This window comes from Ursus americanus, chromosome 32 (assembly GCF_024610735.1).
Source record: "Ursus americanus isolate L20-20 chromosome 32, mUrsAme1.1.p, whole genome shotgun sequence".
NCBI lineage: Eukaryota > Metazoa > Chordata > Mammalia > Carnivora > Ursidae > Ursus > Ursus americanus.
The window spans coordinates 32,279,449-32,304,074 of NC_142158.1; the positions used below are offsets into that span (position 1 = coordinate 32,279,449).

Consider the following 24,626-nt stretch of genomic DNA (forward strand, 5'->3'; position numbering starts at 1 on the left):
CTAGATGTGGCTTCTTCCTGTTCTGGCCGCCAACATACACAGCCTGTTCCGTGTAGATAGGAAGTGATTGCTACAAGGCGAGAACGCTGGGGCTCTCAGCTGTGCACACTTGGGAAATTAAAGCTGTTTTTGTTATGTGCTCAGTTCACTGGGCAACTGCTCCACCCGGGCCACGGATCTTACTAGACCTCTTTTTCTAGGTAGTTTAGTTAAAAAGAGTGTATGCAGGCTCTCAGGTCACGTAGACCTAGATTTGAGCCCAGACTTTGCTGCCTGCTCATAACCTAATAATAATCATAATAATCATGGTACCTCATAGCCTTATGAATGAGCATTAATCAGAAAATGGGTGTGTAGCAGCACAGAGCCTGGCACCTAGTAAATAGCCAATACACACTAACTTTCAGGTACATGTAAATTTATATTATCTCCTCTGGAGAGAATAGAATTAATAAACATGGAAATGCTTCAGGTTTAAATCTTCCCGCCATTGTTGCTGGTCTGTAGATTTTTCTGCTTTCTCTCGGCGGCAACCCAGTTGCCTTTTCACTCTGACATGCCTCTTTGGTTTTGTGAGTGGTTCTTACCAGCCTTCTGTCCTCAGACTCCTACCCCTTTTTAGGGGGTATGAACCCCCTCCTCCATGAAGGCCTCTTTCATGAGCACAGAGCTGACTTTTTTAACTGGTTGGTTGAGCTTCGGGTTTGTGGAATAGGTATCCCTAAAATGCTTTCCAGCAGCCTCAAAATGGTCTGCTTTGAATCTCCGTTTTTCCGTCGCAGGGAATGACAGCCTTTCCTCCTTTCTTTGCTGTTTAGTGTGTTGGAATATGTTCTTCCAATTTCTATTTGCAAAAGTCTTCATCTGAGGGAATTCCAGTTCTTAATCTGAATAGTTGACTTACACCGAATCTTCATCTGCTCCAAAAAACATAATGAAATGCTTGAAACGCATAAAAAGGTGTAAAGAAAAATATAACAAACCCTCACGTACCCACCACTCGGATGACGTACCTCCTTCATTTGTGTGGAAAGCTCCACATAGGCCTGTCTCCTGGTGTCGTGTTTTAATCCGGTCCAGGGTGTGCATGTGCTTCCGCCAGTGCTAATTCAGCATCCAGCCAATTCTTCCACCAGAGTTAAAATTCAGCTTCTTGATTTGATGGCTTTTTTAAAAAATCCTCAAAATATCAAGAGAGTATTTAGGATGGGCTCCCAGCTGGCTCAGTCAGTAGAGCATGCAACTCTTGATCTCGGGGTCCTGAGTTCAAGCCCCACGTTGGGCATGGAGCCTACTTAAAAAGGGGGGGGGGCACCTGGGTGGCCCAGCTGGTTAGGCATCGGACTCTTGATTCCGGCTCAGGTCATGATCTCAGGGTTGTGAGATCAAGCTCCAGGTGGGCTCCGCCCTTAGTGTAGAGTCTGCTTGAGATTCTCTCTGCCCCTCTCCCAACACCCCCCCACAGGCACCTGTGCATGCTCTCTCTCTCTCAAAATAATAATAATAAATAAACAAATAAAAATATAAAATAAAATAAAATAAGAAAAGAGAGAGACGGGGTGCCTGGGTGGCTCAGTCATTAAGCATCTGCCTTTGGCTCAGGGCGTGATCCCGGAGTCCTGGGATCGAGCCCCACATCGGGCTCCTCCGCTAGGAGCCTGCTTCTTCCTCTCCCACTCCCCAGGCTTGTGTTCCCTCTCTCGCTGGCTGTCTCTCTCTCTGTCAAATAAATAAATAAAATCTTAAAAAAAGAAAAGAGAGACAGTATTTAGGAAACATCGACAGGAAAAAACCGCAGTGAACCTACTGTTTGGTGTCCAGAGCACCCCACATCACTCTGCTGGTTCACCACGTGCAGTCTCTTGGTGAATGTTGCCTCCAAAGAGGAGAACAACAATAGCCATGGACTCCTATGCAGTATTTTACTGATGACGGATCTTACACACCTGCCTATTTGTTCTTTTTTTTTTTTTTTTTTTAAGATTTTATTTGTTTGACAAGAGAGCATAAGCAGGGGGAGTGGAAGGCAGAGGGAGAGAAGACGCAGGCTGCCCACTGAGTAGGGAGCCCACCTGATGCAGGGCTCGATCCCAGAACCCTGGGATCATGACCTGAGCCAAAGGCAGATGCTTCACCGACTGAGCCACCCAGGCACCCCTGCCTGTTTGTTCTTGAGAGTGGACCCTCTGAGGTGTGTACTGCAGGCAGTGGATCCTACGTCCCCCTCGACGTAGGAGAAGCGGGCATGGTGACGAGTCCAGAATATGCAGCCTCACCAGGTCCGCGGAGGAGTAATCTGCCTCTTCTGGCTCACGGACGGATATTTGACAGCAGATATTCACAACGTGTTGCCCCAGTTTTATTTTCTTTGATTTGAGCTCTTGTTTATTTCTGATTGTTCATTCGGTAAGTTTATAAGTACTCTTACTTTGGGGATTGCTGAAAGCCAACAACCTTATCCACTGGTTAATAAAAATAATATGCTCACTGTAGAAAACATGAATAATTCAGAGACCTATAAAAATGAAATCAAATATCACATATAACCCCACAGCCTAGTGATAAGCACTGTTAACATTTTGATGTATTTTCTTTCTGGCCTTTTCTATGCATATACTTTTTAAAAATTTTTATTTATTTATTTGAGAGAGAGAATGAGAGAGAGAGCATGGGGGGGGCGTGTCAGAGGGAGAAGCAGACTCCCCGCTGAGCAGGGAGCCTGACGCGGGACTCCATCCCAGGACCCCGGGATCATGACCTGAGCCAAAGGCAGATGCTGAACCAACTGAGCCACCCAGGTGCCCACTTTTTTTTTTTAATACAGAGATTATAAAAATATATTTTTTGATTCTAATTTTCACTTTATTGAGATCATTTTCTAGTGTTATTAAATAGCCTGTAAGATGTGCTTTTCAGTGGCATTATAACATTTCGTCTGGTGGCTGAACTATCATTTATTTCATCATTTCCAATTTCTAGATGTTTATGTTGTTTTCAATTTTTAACCAAAATAAGTAACATCATGATAAACTGCCTTAGAACCTCTTTGACCTTCCGGTTATTTTGTTAGAGTCAGAGATTATGAACTATTTTAGGGCTTATGGTATATATGTTGCCAGATAGTTTTCCAGAAGGCTGTGCAGTATTACTCCCCCCGCCCCCGCTATCAGATGGTGGTCCCGCTGCACCTTAGTCAGCACCGAGGACAACGCTCTTTAGATCTTTGCTAACTGAGCAGGTGGAAAATGGTATTTTGTTTCCATCACATTTGAACTGCTACATCTTGTAATCTAGTTTTCTCTCCTGTATTTTGTATGATGTCTTTTCTTCCTTTACCCTGTGTGAGACCAGTGTTTGACAGTAATGCCTCAGTAAAATCTCACTCCTTTTCTGATGCTAATAGTAGGAACGTTCAGATGAGCTGTGAGTTATCAGACTGTGTTCATTAGTGTCAGTGACCATATCTTTCAGAATAAGCATTGGACTCCTCTAGGGAGATGAGATGGGTTATTAGACCACCCACTCTGCCCCAAAGGAAGAAACAGCTCCTGGAAATGGGGGAGCTTCTGCTCTTCTGGCAGAGCCTTGTTTCCCTGCTAGAGTCACTGTGTGTTGCTGGAGGAAACAGAGGCATTTAACGATGACTTTACTCCAGTGCATTCCAGTCCCCAGGTGTAAATTTATACAAGGTTTGGGGTTCGAGGGATGTTAGACAAGACTGAGTTAGAAGTGTCCCAAACAGCATCCAACTCTTGGTTTTAGGTCACGATCTCAGGGTCATGAGATCGAGCCCTGAGTCAGGCTCTCCCTCTCCTCCTGCCCCTCCCCCGATGTGCACCTGCGTGTGTGTGCGTGGGCTCTCTCTTTCTCTTTCAAATAAATAAATAAACCCTTTATTTATTTTTTTTAAGATTTTTTATTTATTTATTTGACAGAGACAGCTAGCGAGAGAGGGAGCACAGCAGGGGGAGTGGGAGAGGAAGAAGCAGGCTCCCAGCTGAGGAGCCCGATGTGGGACTCGATCCCGGAACGCCAGGATCACGCCCTGAGCCGAAGGCAGACGCTTAACGACTGCGCTACCCAGGCGCCCCAATAAACCCTTTAAAAAAAAGAAGAAATGTCCCAACCACACAGTCCCCTGGATCCAGAATAAGGGACCACAGACGTTAACGGGGAGACGTAAAGAGGAAAAGGTCAGGAAAGTAGGAATGGTCTGCATGAGTCTCAGAACTAGGCTCTCTTTCATCAGTGAGTTAATCTGGTATTTCCCAAACTTTAGTCATGTACCAACTTTACAGGTTTTTTTTGCCACAGTCTATACTATTATTTACCAAATGAATTTTTATTTATTTATTTTTTTTTTTTAAGATTTTATTTATTTATTTGACAGAGAGAGAGACAGCCAGCGAGAGAGGGAACACAAGCAGGGGGAGTGGGAGAGGAAGAAGCAGGCTCATAGCAGAGGAGCCTGATGTGGGGCTCGATCCTGTAACGCCGGGATCACGCCCTGAGCCGAAGGCAGGCGCTTAACCGCTGTGCCACCCAGGCGCCCCACCAAATGAATTTTTAAAAATGAACTTTTTAAAAAATTCAATTAGATTTATATTTTATTATTATTATTATTTTTTAAAGATTTTATTTATTTGACAGAGAGAGGGAGCACTCAAGAAGGGGGAGCAGCAAGCAGAGGGAGAGGGAGAAGCAGGCTCTTTGCAGAGCAGGGAGCCTGATGCGGGGCTCGATCCCAGGACCCTGGGATCATGACCTGGGCTGAAGGCAGATGCGTAACGGACTGAGCCACCCAGGTGCCCCTATTTTATTTTTTTAAGGATTTTATTTTTAAGTAATCGCTACGCCCAATGTGGGGCTCGAACTCACAACCCCAAGATGAAGAGTCACATGACCTACCAACTGAGCCAGCCAGGCGCCCCACATTTATATTTTAAAGTAAACCTTATCACTTCTGTAAATTAGAAGTAGAAAGCCAGGTATCATATGCCAAAAATGGAAAGTAACTTTAAAAAAACAAACACAGTGAAAAACAAAACAATCTTTTTTTTTTTTAGATTTTATTTATTTATTTGTCAGAGGGAGAGAGAACACAAGCAGGGGGAGCAGCAATCAGAGGGAGAAGCAGGCTTTCTGCTGAGCAAGGAGCCCGATGCGGAACTCGGTCTCAGGACCGTGGGATCATGACCTGAGTTAAAGGCAGACACTAACTGAGCCACCCAGGCACCCCCCAAAACAATCTTATTAATAAAATTCTAAGCCAGCTGATGTTGCTTGCAAATATGTTGATCCTGAGGCTGCCCTCTCTTTGTTAAAAAATAGTCCTAAAGACTGAGTAGCACCAAATGAGACCGTCTTCTCTAGACTAGCAGAAGGGCTTTCACAGAATGAAAAAGGAACAGCTCGTTCATTCTGGAACTCAGTGTTTAATGCTGCATATGGACTACCTAAAATTATCTCTGGTTCTGCCAGTGGTTTATGTTCTACTCTAAGCAATAGTTTAGGTTATGTTGCCGTGAGAGATTAACTCTGGAATCTCAGTGGATTGATACAACAAAGGTTTCTTCCTTGCTCATGCTACATGTCCGAAGTGGAGGTGAGTGGGAGGGGGGGCAGGCCATGCTCTACACAGCCACTCTGTTTCCCAGGTGAGGGAAGTGCCGCCCTCTGGCTCCCTGCCAGTCACCACGGTAGAAGAAAGCTTATAGAGAGAACTCACACCCATTCTTGTCTGCTTTGACTTGGCAGTAATTACCTCACTTCTCTCCTCAGCCCATTGGCTGGAACTAGTCATCCGGCCTCACCTAAGTGCCAGGGGGCTGGGAAATACGGAGGAGCACGTGGGATATTGGGAGCATTGCAGTCTTCACTACATCTGTCTCTGTAGCGTAGTGTTGGTCCAGATGCATCTAGATGAGGAATGGGTACGAGTGGTTTTTGTTTGAAAAAGGAAAAGACTGCGTATGAGGTAGTTGGGCATACTGTTAACACTACGCAAGTGAAAGGTGGTCGGATGTGTCCGATCATTCCTTGGTGACGATGTCTCCTTTCTTAAAGCTTCATCAAAGAACGGTCCAAAGTCAACGCAGTTCCTTTGAAGAATAAGAAGGCCTCCAGTTTCCATGAGTTTGCCCGGAATACCAGTGATGCTTGGGACATTGGCGATGACGAGGAAGAGGACTTTTCCTCCCCTTCTTTCCAGACTCTAAACTCAAAAGTTGCTCTGGCAACCGCAGCCCAAGTCCTGGAAAACCACAGCAAGCTGAGGGTGAAACCAGAACGCTCCCAGTCAACAACATCCGATGTCCCTGCCAGCTACAAGGTCATAAAGTCCAGCAGTGACGCTCAGCTGTCCCGAAATTCCAGTAAGTCCGTCCTGCTCCCGCCATAGCTTTAGCCTTTTTAGCAGAGTGTATTCTAAACAAACAGTTTTTCTTTAGGACATCACTCAGATCTTTCATTGGGTGATAAACGTGAAAGCTCAAGCCTGTCCTCCGTCAGTGACCTCCTGGGTCATAGGCTGTCCTTGCTCCTCCCACCCGACGGCTCCCTGGGGCTTCAGTTCCTGACGCCCAGTGCTGCCTGCCCTTCTCTCCTTCCTTTCCCTGTGGCGGGCTCCCAAACTTTTGCAGTTTGGCTGCTTCGCGTTGCTTTAGACGTGGTCAGGTTTAAGAATATTGTCTAACGTATGTGAAGCTGGTGGTGGCTGAATTCCACAGACGTCTGGCGCTGGTGGTTGGCCTCCTCAGCCCTGGGGAGCAGCCACTAGTACAGGGCTGACTTTTTCCTGTTCTCGAGGGGCCGGAGCAACGTGTGCCTGAGGGCTCTGGGTCACAGCTCCCTGCCCATCAGGTTGGGTGGGGGGCGAGGAGAAACCCCTCCTGTTTCTTTTGTTCAGCAAACGGTCAAGGTGATGGTGGCTTCATCCGATGTTTGGGGACTGTGGCGTACTCTTCTAAGCATCCACGGCTGCGTGTGATATTGCCCTGAGGGGTTTTATGGCAGTTAGTTATTCTGAGCTGGAAAGGGAAGTGTCATCATTCCAGTGAAAGTTAGGACGCTGACTGGTGAAGGGTGGAAAGGGAGCGGACGGACAGCAGAGCCCTGGGGTGCGTCCTGACCTGTGCTCTAAGGGAACAACGTCTGCAGCTTCAGAGTAAGCACATGCTCGTAAAACTAGGCCATAATGCCTTTAAAGTATTCCACAGCCACTTTCCATCACTGACTCGGGCCCCAGCTTGAACCTTCAGGGCCGTGCCCACACGGGCGTTCGCTGTTAGCTGACAGCGGCCATAGCTGTAGGCTCTTGGAAGGGTCTGTGTGCTGGGACCGAGGGTCCCCAAGGGTCCCAGTGTGAGGAAGGCCCCCGCCACAGCCTCTAATGAAGGTGCTGCGCTTGTGCAGCCAGGACCGTCCAGAACATTCCCTGTATGAGGTCCCCTCCTGTGAGCATCCGTTAATCTGTGATATCAGAGGTGCATACATCACTCTCAGCTCTGCGGTGTGTGGTGCATGTTTTCTAGGCCCCACGTGACACGAGGCACCCCAGCCGAATACCCTGTGGCAGTCATTCCCGTCAACCCCCTAGTTGTGCGGGTTGTGGAGTGGTCATCATTTAATCATTGAATTACTGCTTTTTAAGGCCCAGACAGTGGAAGAATATGAAACAGCCATGGAAGGACCGTGAGTTTTCTTTGGGGTAGTAAAATAAATAAGTGTTTTTGGAGGCGGATGGACCTAAGGTGGCATCTCAGGTCTCACTAGCAAATCACTGCTAACCTCTCTGAGCTGTAGTTTCTTCATCTGTAAAGGAGTACCGAATCCCTGCCAGATGTTTTAAGAATCAGATGAGCGATCCTAGGTAAATGCGACCAGCCTGATGTCTTATACATAGTAAGAACTCAAGAAATGTCAGTCCTGCACCACTCATCGCTCCTGCCTACCATCCAGGTTAGAAATGTCTAGAACCAGACATATGGTTCTGCTCAAGTCTGTGTTCCTGTTATTTTAGTCACATCCCAGCAGAATCAAAAGCTGGTTCCTCTTGGTGGGAAACATGGGAGCACAGAGAAACTTGAACCCCCCTAAACAGGATTGCCTCGGGCCAGAGCTTCTCGCCTGGTGTGCAGGGCCCACGGATGGGCCGAGAACAGGTTAGAGTTGCGCCATGGCTTTTGATCCTCTCAGCCCGTGGGGCCGCTGCGTGGGGCCTGGAGTTTCAGGCCCGCAGCCATCTGTTTTTGTCACTCGTGCTTTCCTGTGTCATTTCTCCCGTGTTCTCTGATGGGGAAAGGGAAGGCAAACACTGCCTTAGCCTCTGTTGCCCCCAGACTCAATATTAGGTGTCAAGGAATGTTCTGAGTTGGGGTAGAAGGAAAACATTTGATTTCCCTCTGGAGTTGCCAAAGAAGTTCTCAGCGTTGCCATGGCATCCGGAGTCTCTGTCACCATGTAAGCCGCCTTGCTGGGATGTGATTAAAACACAACCCTTCCTCTGGGCAGATGTCTGGAGCGCAGCTGGCTTTGTGTCCCCAGCCGCCCCTCAGGGGTACCTTCGGGCAGCGCGCCTGCGCCTGAACCACAGCACAGACGTGGCTCTGGCCGAGGGGCCAGTACCAAACAGCCAGCGCAGGGCTCCTCCAAGTCCGTGTTCCACCTGCTGCCTGGTCTCTTCTTCATTATCGCAGGTGATACATGCCTGAGGAACCCACTCCACAAACAGCAGTCACTCCCTCTCCGACCCATCATCCCCCTGGTTGCCCGCATCTCGGACCAGAATGCGTCTGGGGCACCCCCGATGACTGTCCGGGAGAAGACCCGCCTAGAAAAATTCCGTCAGCTTCTCTCGAGCCACAACACTGACTTAGGTGAGTCCGCGTGAGCCCCCGGGCAAGGTAGGAGCTCTTGGTGACTGGAATTCTCACAGAGAGACCTGGAAGCTATTGCTCTTTATTCTTCCTTCTTTTACTTTTCCAGCATCTCCTGACCTGGTGCCCATTGCAGTGACATGCAGGTATTAAGTCAGGAGTACGTTACCAGAGATTAGGGACCACATTAGGGGGGACTGGATTCTGTGGCCCGTAGACCATAGTGCAACTACTCTGGCTTTGGTCTCCCTTACTCGAGGCAATTCTGACTGAAATCCACACTCACCGGTCTTCCTTTCCTTTCTCAGTCTGATCTCCGAGCTGACTGCATCACCACTGCGGGGCCGTGTCTTGGCCACTTGGCTGCTCGGGGCTGCCGTTGGGGCTTTTTCCCTGTGCTTGTCGGTAGCCGCTGCTGGTGGTGGTGGTGGTCTTTCCTGAATGGTGGGAGGAGTCAGGCAGCGCCGGCTGAGCTTTGTGTTAGGGCCTCGGTGGGAAGAGCTAACCCAACACAGCTGTTATCTGTTTGCAGATGAACTGAGGAAGTGTAGCTGGCCAGGGGTTCCCAGGGAGGTTCGACCTGTAACCTGGAGACTCCTGTCGGTGAGTTCTACCCACTGTGTAGAGAAGCGTGAGCCTCACACAGCCCTTCTTACCTGATGAGGTTAGTCTGGACACATTCATCTTACTGCATAGACTTCTCCAGTCCCACTGGGTACGGCAGATCTGTGGGACTGTCCTCTTATATCTGTGCATGAAGAAACACACTCTTGCAAGCTTACTCACACACGTATAGAAGAGCACTGCCTTTCCCTATAGTCACAATCTCACGTTCTCCACACCAGGGAGAAAGAGGGTAATGAGCTGGGGATCCCAGCACTTGTTTGGGCCAGCTCCCACGTTCCCTGGACTTCCCTCCTTTTCCAGTAGGAATAACCAAAGCAGTAGAAAGCCAGTCTGTGGCCGGGAAGGGCTGAGATGTGGGCCTCCCTCAGAAGCCTGCACTAGTCCTGCTTTCACTGAGGACAGAGCACTGGGCCAGCCCCTGGGATAGGGACACCAGGATTTCCTGAGCCAGTCCCATCCACTCATTCTCTTAATAAGGCATGATTAAGGGCGTGCTGTTTGCCAGGCGCGATGCCAGCTGGCATGTGCAACGTGAATATAGCACGGTCCCTGCTCTCCAGGCACTGGTCATAGTACATAAATGTCTGCGAGAGGAAGGGCCTCTCTCCTGAATGCTCCCCCACCTCCCAGTCCCGCAACCGTGTTGTCACTGCCTGGGCCACTTCTAGGAAGGGCATTGCAATGCAGAGTAGATTTGGTGAGAATGGAAGGGGAGCAGGAGATGCAAGGACAGAGTGGGATCGAGACCAGGGGTGAGAAGGGAAATTGGCCTGGAGCTTTGGCGAGGCAGGAGGCCACCACCAGGAGTTCTGTGCCTGCGCCTCGTCGCTGCTGTCACAGATTCCATTCAGCTTCCTAAGCTGGGAGTTCTGACGGGTACCGTGGGAAAGATTATGTGACTGGGCACAGACCTACACGGCACGCCGCTGAGATGTGTCATCGAGGTGGCTGTATTGCTGGGATTCTTGGACGTATTACCTTGCACACACGCAGCCCTCAGAGGCCCTGTCTTGGGTCCAGTTCCCTCCCGTTGACCTACATTCGTTGCTCTGCCGAGCCAACTCCGGGAGCTCTGGAGTGCTCGCCAGCGGAATGCGCTCCACACGTGGTGCGGGGCCACGGGGATGAATAACCCTGGGAAAGCGGGCCCGGCTTCACCTGCCCACGTGTGGGGCTCGTTGAAGGAGCAGAGGGCAAGCACTGGGTGGCCAGACCCGAGAAGGGATGACTCTTGTCCTCTTGGCAGTTGTCCTTCCACTCCTTCGACAGTATCCAAGCCACTCCTCAGGCTAAAATAAAAAATTAAGGATTCATCCAACCACCGTGTGTCCCCATCTGACCAGCAGTCCTGTCTGTAGGGCTATCTCCCAGCAAACACCGAGAGGAGGAAGTTGACTCTGCAGCGGAAGCGGGAGGAATATTTTGGCTTCATTGAGCAGTATTACGACTCGCGAAATGAGGAACATCACCAGGATACCTACCGGCAGGTACGCGCATCACCTTGTTTGGTTACTAGTCATAGTCTTCAGATGTGTCTCCTGGGAGTACTGCCGTGGTGTCTTCAGGCTGGCGTGCTGGTTAAGAATTAAATTTATTCCCACAACTGCTTCCCCTCTTTCTAATGAGTAGCTCTGATTTTAGCCATTTTAAATAGATTTTTTTTTTTTTTTGGCACTAATCACTGGCAGGGCTTCTCTAACTTTAATGTGCATACCAATCACCTGGGAACTTAAAACGCAGATTCTGATTCAGTGGGTCTAGGGTGAGACCTTCACTTTGAGCAAACTCTCAGATGGGGCCAATGCGACTGGTCCCCAGACCGCAAATAGTAAGGGTCACGGGGCACAGAGTGAAAGATGAGCTTGCCCAGGAGTGGTCCAGTCCCTCTGGACTGTGTGACATTAGTCTGTCCTTCTGGCAGCTGCAGCGCCTTCTCAGTGCCCGTGTCTGTCTGTCTGTCTGTCTGTCTGTCTGCTGGAGCAGTAGTTACCAGCGGGCTCGGCAGGGAGTGTGCCGTCATCCTCCTAGCGGTCCCCACAGCCTGCTGAAAGAGGAGGGGAGGAAGAAGAAGGGAGAGGGGGGAAAGACCGGATGCTGGCAGCTGTCCTCAGCAAGCCTCAGGAACTGAAGCAGCTTCTGCTGCTGCCGACACAGTCCTTGGGGTCGTTAGCCTGGGCACTGAGACATCCTGAAGCTGAAACCAGCCGTAGTGACCTCTTTGGTAACAGAAGTGAGGACTTTCAGTGCCAGCTACCGAAGGCCAGCTCCCCCGGCTTTCCCCAGCCCTTCCAGTCCTCGGCAACTGTTGATGAGTGAGATTCTGAAAGAGGGGGACCCATTTTGATCATACCTGTTGAGTAAGTGGGAGCCCAGAGTGAAACAGACTCCAGAGCAAGAGGAAAAAGCGGTTGATCCTCTTAGGTTGTGAAGCCTGTTGCTAGTCGATGTGAGTGGTTTATTTGGGGAGGTTTCCTCACTTTCCATAAGCTGTTGCTCTCATGGAAACGAACCGCAAATGGACAGGTGGGTTTCACTAGACTTGTTTGGTGTGTCTGTCAGTTCTTTCTAAATATAAAATGTGCTCTCATTCTAACTCCCCAGATTCCCAGTTCCTAAGAAAATAACTTCTCAAAAGAACAAACTGGCATTTGTGTTTTCAGACCTGACTTCTCTTTTTCAGATTCACATTGACATTCCAAGGACAAATCCGCTCATTCCGTTGTTCCAGCAGCCACTTGTACAGGAGGTGAGGGAAGTCCTGAATGTTCTGGGCCCTTCTCCCCCCGTAACCGCCGCGGCACCTGCTCTGCATGGCTGTGCCCTAGCCCTCCCTCCACCTCTGGGCAGGTTTATGGCTGATCGTGGTAATGCCTCATGTTCAGATACGGAGCTGTGGTCCTTGCAGAGCATGTCCTTGGGCTTTCCCATCTGCTCTTCCTAACAAACCTATGGGCCAGGTAGCGCTTTGAGAGGTTAAGGGGCTTAGCAGAGTCTTACAGCTGCCTGCTAGCAGAATGAAGACTAGAACTCGCTCCTTAGAACTCCTAGTCCTGTGTTTGCTCTACTTTATTAAGCCGGGGCGGTGGTTGGTTTTCATTGTGGTAAGTATACATAACACGAAAGGTTCCATTTTAGCCATTTTCAAGTGCACAGTTTCAGTGCCATTAAATACATTCACACTTGTACAGCCATCACCACCACCCATCACAAGGACTTCTTTCCATCTTCCCAACCTGAAGCTCTGTACCTATTAAACAATAATCCTTCATTCCCCAGCAACCACCGTCCTACTTTGTCTCTGTGAATTTGAATATTCCCGGTACTGCACGTAGGATCATACAATGTCCTTATGTTACTGGCTTATTTCACTTGGCGCAATATCTTCAGGGTTCATCCATGCTGTAGCGTGTGTCAGAATTTTCTTCCTTTTGAAGCTGAATAATATTCCTTGTGTGTGTATAATACGTATTGTTAATCCATTCATCCATCCACGGACAGTTGGGTTGCTTCCCCCTTTTGGGTATTGTGAATAACACCGCTGTGAACATGGGTGTGCACATACCTGCTTGAGTCTCTGGTTTAAATCCTTTTGGGTATACGCCCAGAAGTTGAATTGGTAGTGATAGCAGGAGACCTAACGGGTTAGTGAAGCACGTGGAAGGTCTCAGTGGGACTATTATTTTTTGACCCAAGCAGTGATTATAACCTCGCTGAGACTAGGGATTTCCTTCGCAGCTTCACAGTGGCTGGGACACTGGGTGTAAGTGCTCTCTGAACTCTGTTTTCAGTTATCCTCACATAGAGAGGGATGGTGATAGAATTGCTCAAGATAATTTCTTTTTGACTTTAGATTATATTCATAATTTTATTGGTGTGACCCCTCATGACTTACCAATAGCATAAAGAAGATTTTGAGGGTGACAGCTTTATTTACCTCTAAGATTCAGTTCAGAGGAAGCTAAAAATCCACTGAGGATCCCTTGGTCTCTCCCACTGTTTCCCACAGCTCAGCCGTGCTTATTCCTCACTTGAACTTGGAGATGTTCAGATCCTTCTCTTTTACCTGTGCATGCTTACTGTAAACTTTGATACAGGGAAAATAGTTTGTTGAAGTTGTTTTTCCTAGTAGTGGAACCTGAGTACAAAGAGGGAAACTCAAACTTTATTCTTTCCATTTTTTCTTGAATCATCTTTGCCTCTAGCAGGCTATATAGTCAAAGAGTATTACCTAATTCTTAAAATGCCAACTGAGGAGCAGAGAACTAACACTGAATATTGAAAGACTTGATTTGCGTGTCTGAAAGATACTTGAGAATTGACTATACGAAGTCAGAATTACCCGCACAAGTACAAAAGGTACAGGAAGAACCTTTAGGGGTTACCCCCTTCACTCCTCTCTACAAGGCAAGATTAGCCCAGGCTGTTTCTCTGTCATGGAGACTGTCTGGTCTCCTCTGGAAACCAGGCCTGGGCTCTTCAGTTTCCATGGCTTCGGCATCTTGTACAGTGTATATTGTCCCATCCTTACCGGAGAGGGATTCTCACACGTCTCCTGACCGTGAACCGCTAGCTTCCTTGCACTTGGCCCTTGTTAAAACCAGTCGGTTGGGATTTGTGTATTCACAAGGAGCTGATAGCGTGGAGTAGAAGCCCTGGTGAGTCCTTCAGAACTAACAGACACGTCCAGACAGACATAAGCCACAGGGCAGGGGCTCCTTGAGATCTTCCTGAACGTGGCGGGTCTAGCTTGAGCTTCTGATTCAAGGGAGGGAGGAAAGAATTTAGAAGGGCCTCCATTAGCGTGTTGGGCCTAACACAGATGAGGCTGCCACACCCTGCCCTCAGCCCCAGAGAGCAAGTGGGCAAGTCTAGTGGAGACAGAGAGGCCAGCTCGCTCCCCGGCAGGGCTTTGTTCTCACTGCCTGTAAGGGCAGGAGTGTTGACAATGGGCGTGTTTCTCAGCTCCCTCTGCCAGCTGGAAGGCAGACTCAACATGGGGGCTGGGAAGCATCCTTTGTTGTGTCTCTAGATTCTCTACTTCTCTCCTACACTAGCTCACCAACTCCAAAACCATACAGGCATTTCCTTGCTATTGTTCTCCCTGGGGGCGGGGGGGTGGTTCTCCAGTGCCCCTGACCTCTGAGAAGGCCTGCCTTTGCTGTCTGCCCCCAGAGCCCATGCGCTGTGGAGGCCCACTCATCTGTGCCCCTGTTCGCGGTCACCACCAGTTCTGCCATCCCTCTGGTGTGGCTCACAGAGACATGAGGCAGCCCAGTCAAAGCCAGTGTAAAGAATGTGTTGAACTGGGGAGTTGTGGTCACCAGGATGAAGCCGGGAGATAAGTAGCATCAGAGAATTGAGGAAGGTGGGGGGCTGAGAGGGCCTAATGAAGGCAGAGGGAGTGTAGCTGAGTGGGGCAGGGCCAGACTCTGAAAAGGGACCCGAAAAATCTTTTCTTTCTCCCCACTGTAGGTCTTTGGCCTCCTGTGGCTAATATACTTAACCCCAGCAGCTTTCCCATGGAGGCCCAGGCTGATTTGTCTGTTCTCAAGTTCCTAGCTTTAGGATTAGGTTTATTTGACTTCCTGTCCCCAGCGAATGTCTGGGTTGCATCCTGATACACGCAGTGGCTTCCTGCATTGACATCTGTCACTGGCTCCCGGTCAGGCGGGGCTAGAAGTACATCTGGGTCTAAGTTTCTTTCCATCTCAGCGGGGAGAAAGGAGAGCATGGTGGAGAAGGGGTTTCCTCTCCACCTCTTGTGATGATGATAAAAGATTTGGAAGAGGTGTCAGAACTTAGATGTTCTACCGTCTTGCTTCTGGAGATCGAGAACCAGGTATCTACAAGTGAGAGCGTGGTGGCCCAGGTTAGTGCCATCCGTAGCAGACCTTCTCAGCCATTTGTGTCACTGTGCTGCCCTTTTCCCACTTCCAGATCACAGTGACTGCCTCCTGCAAAGAGAAACAAAGGGCGAGAACTATCCACCCCTGTTTAAAAACAACCAGCTTCTTAGAAACTTTCTGCATTTTTGTATACTTCCCTTGTTCCACAGTAGTTTTAGAATTTCCTAAACATTCGGCGGCATCCCTGAGTTACGTTGTGAGGTAGGTGAGTGCAGGGAGGGAGCGTATCCCTGTGATTTAACAGTCATGTCTTCTTTCTCATTTTCCTAGATCTTCGAAAGAATTCTTTTTATTTGGGCCATCCGACACCCTGCCAGTGGGTATGTCCAGGGAATTAATGACCTGGTCACTCCGTTCTTTGTCGTCTTCCTCTCAGAATATGTGGGTAAGAAGCATGAGTACCAAGTTTTGAACAAACTATTGCTGTTTCTTATCTGCGGTGTGTTTGTTTTTCCCAAGAGTGCAGCCAGTAGGCATGTCTTACTGAAAAAGAGATCGTGGCCCTCGAATACACAGCTAAACCTGTTTCGACAGCAGTAGCAGCCTGGAATTAATTTTTCTCTTGAGATGGCCACAGATCTCACCCAGAAAGGACCTGCTTTGTCACAGAAGGACCAAATGGATACCTTTATGTTCTGCCATAAACAGATGGTTTGGTGCTTTATTTGAGGTCATTTTGGGATTGTTTTGAACTTGTCTCAAACACAGGCCCTCCCCCACGAAAGCTGGAATTTTTGATTGTACGTGAGGCCTTCACACTTGAGTTCACATGCTGTATCTTAGCAGGATGTGATCGTGGAGAGGAGGGAAGCTCAGAATTGAGCTCATGTTGGAGGTGATGGAAGGGGCCAAGCAGAGCTCCAGGACCTTGATTTCTCTTCTCCTCCTTCGCCTCTTGCCCCATTAGGTGTTTGTCACTTTAGATAGAATGAGTAGATATCATGGTGGCAGTTAGGTTTTCTTACAGCTCCAGCCTCGTCCTCTGGCCAGGCCTGAATTAGGCAGAGTCTGAAAAGGGGTTAAGGGTCCTCCCCTTCTCCTTTTGGTTTCCTCAACTGCTTGTGCTTAGAGATTCACAGGAAAACCCATCCGTCATGTTGGTTCTCTCAGCCAGTTAAAGGGGAGCTCACGGGGGAATCAGAACGTTGGAGGGGGTCTCAGAACACCATCCATGTGATCCCCTCATTTCCCCGATGGGTTGTGAGATGCTGTTCCTCCTTATTGGTGGCAGAGCGAGGACTAGAACCCTTTTCTTCAGGCTCTGGAGGCGGTGGGTTATTGTGGGTTTTGGAGGAAGCCAGTGTTGGAGGGCAGGAGGGTAATGAGAAGTGGATCGCAGTAGAGCCCCTTGGAATGTACGGGTGTAAAACTGTCTCACTTGATCCCTCTCACTCACTGTTTTCCGATGGGACACAGCGGATGGTGTTTTGGTCTTTTATGAATGAGGCAGTCTCTGAAAAGTAATGACAGCAGAACTGGGAGTAAGGTCACTCTTGCTCACTTGACCAGGGAATCCCAAGCAAAAGAAAGACGAGTTAAAATGTAGCTACCAAAAGCATGTAAACAAAGCTTTTGCTAGAGGACTCTTCATTTTCCCTTCACATTAATAGGTCAGTTTTCAGAGGCAGCGTAATTCTGTGTGTTTACCTTTAGTAAGAGCAGAGCAGCTGATCTGTCGGGATTTGGGGGTTGCTTCTTGCAATAGCACTTTTCTGAAATTGTGTTAAAGGATGAGCCTAGAAGGGTATTAAGCCATTCACTAATCAACATGTGAAGTGTAAATGCTGGCGTGAAGTCTTGGTAACAGAGTTAAGCCAGTTCAAAATAATCCGCAGCAGCTGCAGTTCTAATTGGATATTTAATTATCCTGTTAGCTGCCGCTTACATTTTGTACCAAATTTTCCTTTTCTTTCTGTAGGCACAACGCTGTTGGTCCCGCCAAGCACCGTGCCTCTCTTTATAGATGTGCCCTCGTTCTGATCTTGGTATTTGGCAGCCCCATCTGCTGGCCTGCAGTGTTTACACAGGAAAGTGTAGGCTTCTCTGCCCTTCCTCGGGGCCAGTCTTGGCAAGGCTGTACCCCGTTTTACTTCTGCAACAGACTTCAGAAGGGTCTTGGTACCTCCTCCTAGACTGAGGAAGGTGGGGTCCATTCATTTTTATAAAAACTTTGATTAGGTTAAATTTCAAACATCTGTAAGAGTAGAAAAACATCATACCACAGATCTGCATATCTCTCACCCAGCTTCACCAGCCAGTCTTGTCCCATCCCTACCTCTATCCATTCTCCACCCTTTCCTCTTTGTGAATTATCTGGAAGCAATGGCAGATGTCATATCGTTTCCTCCATAAATCTCTATATGTGCCTCTAGAAGACCGTGATTAGAGAAACCCACAGCCTAACACCCTGTACAGCTGAAACCTTATAGCTTTTTAGTATAATCTCCTATACCATCAGCATTCACATTTTTCTGATTCTCCTAAATGTGTTTAATAGTTTGCTCGAATGAGGGTGCATATTGGGTGCACCCGTTCTAATTGGTTTATGTGTCTCCTAAATCTCTTATTCCATCAGTTCCCATCCCTCTCTTTTCCCCTTAGGAGTCTGCAGCTTTAGCCCTTGTTTTTCTATTTTTCAGCCTGGGGCTTTGCCATGCCAACCCGTGATAACACCCTGATTCTTAAAGCACTTTACCATTTTGCAAAGCACTTTGACATACTGTATTTCATTCAGTAGGCCCCAGTATCTCCTTAACGTAGGTGTATCAACTCAGTTTACGACTGAGAAATCCAAGGCTCAAAGATTTAATGAGCCTTCCAATCTCAGACCCAGGTCTTTTGACCTTAATATGTGTCCTCTTTATATGACTTGGTGGTGTTTCAACTTAGATTCTTGTTCTTAAACTCCTAATGGCTCCGTCTACTCCATTCTGTGCTCCAAAGCGGGCAATGCATTTCTTACTGCTCCTTGCCTTTTAAAAAAAATTTGTGGTAGAAGTACATGCTCAATAAAAAATCAAAACAGGGGCGGCTGGGTGGCTGAGTCGGTAAAGCATCTACCTTCGGCTCAGGTTATGATCCCAGGGTCCTGGGATCGAGTCCCACATCGGGCTCCCTGCTCAGCAGGGAATCTGTGTCTCCCTCTCCTGCCTCTCCCCGGCTTGTGCATTCACTCTCTCTCTCTCTCAAATAAACAAATAATACCTTAAAAAGTACTTCTTCATATTAAAAAAATAATAAAAAAATAAAAACAAGGGGCACCGGGTGGCACAGTCTGTTGAGCATCCGACTCTTGATTTCATCTTGGGTCATGATCTCAGGGTTGTGAGACTGAGCCTGGCATCGGGTTCCATACTGGATGTGGAGACTGCTTAGAATTCTCTCTCCCCCTCTCCCCCGCCCCCCACCCCACTCTCTCGCTTAAAAAAAAAAAGAAAAAGAAAGAAAGAAAATCAGAAAGTATAGAAGTGTTATTACTCCCCCCTACCTCCCACCCTGGCCTGGTGTATATACTGTACGTATGATTGTTCTTTATTGTGTTCAGAAAAAATGGGTTTAAGCGATCTATATTTTTTTTTCAAAGATTTTGTTTTTAAACAATCTCTACACCCAACATGGGGCTTGAACTCACAACCCCGAGATCAAGAGTCGTGTACTCTGCCGAATGAGCCAGCCAGGCGCCCCAACTGTCTACATACTTTTCTATATCTTGCTTGTTTTCATTAAAAAAAAAATCACGGCCAGCTTCCTAAGTCTAGACATACAGACCCACCTCATCACTTTCAGCAGTGACGTTTATTTCCGTAATAAGGCTTCACTACAGTTTATTTAGCAATCCTTCTATGAAAGGACATTCGTCTATAATTTTTAGCTATTATAAATAATATTGTACATATTTTGAATATCCTTATATATATTTTCTTGTGCATTTGTGTTAAAATACATATATCTCCCAGGGTGTCTGGCTGGCTCAGTCAGAGGAAAATGCAACTCTTGATCTTGGGGTTGTGAGTTCAAGCCCCATGTTGGGTGTAGAGATTACTTAAAAATAAAATCTTAAGGGGCGCCTGGGTGGCTCAGTCAGTTAAACATCTTCCTTCAGCTCAGGTCATGATCCCAGTGTCCTGGGATCAAGCCCCACACTGGGCTTCCTGCTCAGCAGAGAGTCTGCTTCTCCCTCTCCTTCTGCCCCCCTCTCCCCCTTCCTTGTACTCTCTCTCTCAAGTAGATAAATAAAAGCTTTTAAAAAAATACATATTTCTCTGAAGGAGAGTCCCAGAAGTGAAATTGGTCGTCCTAAGAGCATGCCAAATAGGTACTACCGAATCACATTCCAGAAAAGTTTATACCAGTTTATATTCCAACCACTAAAGCGTGGGTGCACTTTTCTTCGCATCCTTAGCAAAACTAGATACCTCCATCCAGTTCTGTTTCAGCAGTCTGCCAAATTAACCATGGTCTGTGTTTCAGTTTTTGTTTCACTTGCTCTTGGGTGAGGGGCGCGTACTGGCGTTTGTGCCTTTGTGAGCTGCTTGTTCAAATTCTTTACCATTTTTTTCTTTTGGATTGCCGGGCTTGTTGTTTTGTAAGAACTTTTTGTAGATTAGATATAGTCATCCTTTATCTGGTATGTATTAAACATACTAGGTCCTGCCACCTGATATTGTAATATTCAGCCATTTTTACCCCCCCATGGGAATTTTATATGGCTCCACCTAATATTGTTTTAGTCCAAGACCATCACTGGTCTTTTTTTTTTTTTTTAAAAGATTTTATTTATTTATTTGACACAGAGAGGCAGCGAGAGAGGGAACACAAGCAGGGGAAGTGGGAGAGGGAGAAGCAGGCTTCCCACTGAGCAGGGAGCCCAATGTGGGGCTCGATCCCAGAACGCTGGGATCATGACCCGAGCCGAAGGCAGACGCCCAACGACTGAGCCACCCAGGCGCCTGACCATCACTTGTCTTTTAACTTTGTTTATTGTGTCTCCTTATGTAGAACTTCTGAATTTTTACGTAGTCAAACACCATTTGGCGGGGGGTTTTTGAGCTCCTGCCCCGTGCTGGGACAGAGATCTAAGCCGACAGGTGCGGGCCCTGCCCTCTAGTGGAGGGGCTTTCAAATGACAAGTAAACCGGTCCTCGCAAATCGTACTGAGGACCCCGAGACTGCTCCTTCTTCGTGGTGTTGGGATTCAGAATCTTACTTAGGAAGTCTTTCCTTCCCCACCCCAACGTTACGAAAATACTCTCCCGTGTTCCCTTCTCTTCTCTTGTGGGTTTGTTTTTACATTTAGCTTTTTAAATTTCATTATTAATTTGTTTTCCCGTATGGTGAGGGTTGAGATTAAAGTTCCTGTGCAACCCAGTGGTTCATAAATAACTATCCTTTCTTCGCTGCTGTGACATCCCTCTTCATAATGTAATACTAATTCCTTTATTTACATGGCTCTACTTCTTTATTCTGTTCCATTTGTCTCCATTTCTATGCAAGCAGCACACGGCTTGGGGTTTTGAGCTGTCTACTGTGTTTTTATCATTATTCCAGGCCCTTTCATCACCCTTTTTAAAAACTTGTCTTGGCTCTTCTTCCATATGAACTTCATTTTATTTTTATATTTCTACAGTTAAAAAAAATGTATTTTAAATTCCAGTTAGTTACCATACAGTGTAATATTACTTTCAGGTGCACAATATGGTGATTGAGCACTCCCACACATCACCTAGTGCTCATCACAAATGCCCTGCTCAATCCCCCTCCCCTCTGGTCGCCATCAGTTCTCTACAGTTAAGAGTCTGTTTCTTGGTTTGTCCCTCTTTCTTTTTTTTTTCTCTTTGCTCCTTTGTGTCGTTTGTTTCTTAAATTCCACATGTGAGTGGAAAATCATATGGTACTAGTCTTTCTCTGACTTACTTCGCTTAGCGTAATACCCTCTAGCTTCATCCACGCCATTGCAAATGGCAAGATCTCCTTCTCTCTTATGGCTGAGTGATATTCCATTGTGTATATGCACCACATCTTCTTGATCCGTTCGTCTATCGGTGGACACTTGGGCTGCTTCCATATCTCGGCGATTGTAAGTAATGCTGCTGTAAACATAGGAGGGCACGTGTGCTTTTTAATTTCCGTTTTTGTATCCTTTGGGTAAACATCCAGTAGTGTAATTCCTGGATCACAGGGGAGTTCTATTTTCAATTTTTTGAGGACCTCCCTACTGTTTTCCACAGTGGCTGCACCAGTTTGCATTCCCACCAACGGTGCAGGAGCGTTCCTTTCTCTCCACATCCCCTCCAACACCTGGTTTTTCTTGTGTTTTTTATTTTAGCCATCCCGACAGGTGTGAGCTGGTATGTCATCGTGGTTTTGATGTGCATTTCCCTGATGGTGCGTGATGTTGAGGGTCTTTCTCACGTGTCTGTTGGCCAGCTGTGTGTCTTCTCTGGAGAAGTGTCTGTGCTTGTCTTCTGCCCACCACGTGGACTTGAGAGTCCACTCGCCAAATTCAGGAAGTAGGAACCTTTTAGAAGTTTTATTGGAGTTACAGTAAATTTTTAAGTGAAGTTCTGTGGGCTTTTTTATTGTAGCGTCTTTATTGAGATGTAATTCATACACCATGTAATTCACCCATTAAAATGTACAGTGCAGTAGTTTTTAGTATATAGAGTTTTGTAACCATCACCACAGTCAATTTAGGACATTTTCATCATCCCCAAAAGAAACCCTGTGTCTCATAGCCGTCACCCCCAAGCTTCCCATCCTCTCTACCCCTAAGCAATTGCTCATCTACTTTGTCTCTATGGGTTTGCCTTTTCTGGACATTTCATATAAATGGAATCTTATAGTATGTGGTGTTTTGTGCCTGGCTTCTTTCACTTACCACATTTTCGAGATTCATCCATGTTGTAGTATCTGTCAGCACTTTATTCCTTTTTACGGTCACATATTCCATTGCATGGATATACCACGTTTTATTTATGCATTCATCAGTTGAAGAATATAAATTAAATTTTAAAGAAATAAGGCATTCAGACTTCTCCCCAGCCTCAGGATCTTTCTTGAACAGAGATAATAACATTGTTTGTGGCCTTTAAGAAAAATTCTTGGGGCACCTGGCTGGTTCAGTCAGTAGAGCACGTGACTCTTGATCTCAGGGTCATGAGTTCAAGCCCCATGTAGGGCATAGAGCTTATACAGAAAAAAAAAAAAATTAAAGGAGAAGAAGAATTCTCTTGTCTGGGTAATAATGCTGCTTTTCTCCCCTTCTCTAATGGTGTTGTATCCTAATAAGGAGCTGCTGCCATGGCTTTGGCTATGACGCTCCTTACTGCAGGAGACCTCAGGTATCCTTCGCCTGTGGGATAAGCCAGACTGTTGCCCTTGTCATCCTGGGCAGGTCCCACCAGGTGGCCTTCCCCCACCGCCCCACCTCACCGCCCTGGAGCGTGGAGGATCTGCTCTATCCGAGCTTCTCCTGTACCTCCTCCCCAGTCTGCTCTGTCCCACCTCTGTCACGTCTACAAATTAGCACCTGATCTTACTTCATGGTGTGTGGTGTTTGTGGTAAAAGTGATTCCCTCTGAGTTGACAGAGAAGTTGTCTCTAGCTAACCTGGCCCCCAGGCAGCTTCTTTATCTGCTGAAGCCAGCTGCACATGTGCAGGTGGGTCACCTGTGGAGAAAGCAGCTGTGTCCGGGCCCAGCGTGACGGTGCTAAAGGAGACACAGTCTCTGGTCTTGACCCCCCAGGCCTGCAGAGGACCTCCAGACTCTCATCTACGAGAACTTCTGGGCTCAGACGATATGACTGATCTAGCTATGAACATATTAAGGTCCAGTATAACTGATAGTGTGGTCGTCATCAAAATAAATGGCCTAATGGCAACTATTTACGGGATACATATGAAGAAATCCTGCAGAAGAGCAGAGTTCATGATCTTGTTTTCAAAAACAGAGTTGTGTCTGCTGGTTTCTGTTAGTACAAAATGAAACAGTATTAAATCACTCTCCCTCTTCTCTTCCTCAGGAAGCAGTATAGTAGGATTTTCATTTCAAGTTTTACTTGAAGTGTCATGTTTTCAGAAGCATCATAGCCATGGAACCCCCAGAAGGGAAGTCTTGCCCAGACGTCTGACTTAGGAGTCCGGTTCCCTGCGTGACATCTCCACTTGGATATGTTGTAGATGATCAGCTAGGGCTAGTGTGGCTACGTGGGACTGGGAACCCCAAATAATACTATCCTAAGGAAGATAGAAGAGCTCATTTCTCTCACATGGGAAGTCAAGAGGTCAGTAGTCCAGGGCTTGTATGCTGCCCTGAGATCAGGGACCCAGGCTCCTCTGTCTTGGTCTGCCATTTTCATTCAGTCTCTGGTTTCCTTCTTGTGATGCAAGGTAGCTGTTTGTGCTCCAGCCATCATGTCTGTATTCCATCCAGTATGGAGGAAGACAGGAGGAAAGGCATACTCCTTCCATTTAAGGACACTTCCCAAAGTTGTATATGGTGCTTGGGTTTGAATCTCTTCTGTCTGCACTTAGTCATATGGCCATAGTCAGCTGCAAATGACGCTAGAAGCCCGGGTGGCCATACCCTTTAGGGGCCCCTTCACCAAGAAGTAGAGGGGAACAGTTATTTGTGGACACCTGCAATTTTTGCTACCCTGAGGCTCCTCAGAATCTGTGTTTCACCGACTCCATTTTTCCCCATACCCGGCCACACTTTTCTCTCAGTTGGCGGTGTTTCCTGACTCCTAAGTCAGAAATGCTAAGAGTTGGGCATGAGTCTCACTCAGCCTTGTATATCCAATGAGTTGCAAAACTCTGATGACTTTGTGTTCTCAATGTTTCTTGAGTCTGCTTCCCTCTCCATTCTCCTGTGACGTTCCTACGTCAGGCCTGGATTGCCGAAATGGCCAAGTGTGTTTTCCCTTCTCTTGTTTTATCCCCCTTTCAAATCTGCCTTACACACCATTCAAACACAGACTTGCCCATTCAGCTCCTCTGCTTAAAGCCCTTCGGTAACATCCCGTCACGTACAGGTTCAAGTGGCCAGGTTATCTAGCTCATGCAAGGCCCTGTGGGATCAGCTCCCTCCTCACCCCTTAAACTCAGCCATTCCAAATTGGTATTTGCAATCCAAAGCCTGTCCTGTACCATCTCCTCCTTCTCCCCTGGGCTGATCCTTGTGCATCCTTTACAGAAGGAAGCCTGCCCTCACCTTCC

General features: G+C 47.3%; 1 protein-coding gene across 4 annotated transcripts in view; it reads left to right on the top strand.

Annotated features, from left to right (window-relative positions):
- TBC1D22B (TBC1 domain family member 22B) overlaps window positions 1-24,626 on the top strand; it is a 74,217-nt gene that overhangs the window by 19,272 nt on the left and 30,319 nt on the right. For all 4 annotated transcript variants that reach the window (XM_045786328.2, XM_045786329.2, XM_087858202.1 and 1 more), the window contains exons 3-8: window positions 6,067-6,374; window positions 8,697-8,876; window positions 9,409-9,479; window positions 10,862-10,990; window positions 12,184-12,249; window positions 15,680-15,794. In XM_045786328.2, coding sequence (XP_045642284.1) covers window positions 6,067-6,374; window positions 8,697-8,876; window positions 9,409-9,479; window positions 10,862-10,990; window positions 12,184-12,249; window positions 15,680-15,794 — 869 coding nt within the window. The remainder of the gene's footprint in view (window positions 1-6,066; window positions 6,375-8,696; window positions 8,877-9,408; window positions 9,480-10,861; window positions 10,991-12,183; window positions 12,250-15,679; window positions 15,795-24,626) is intronic.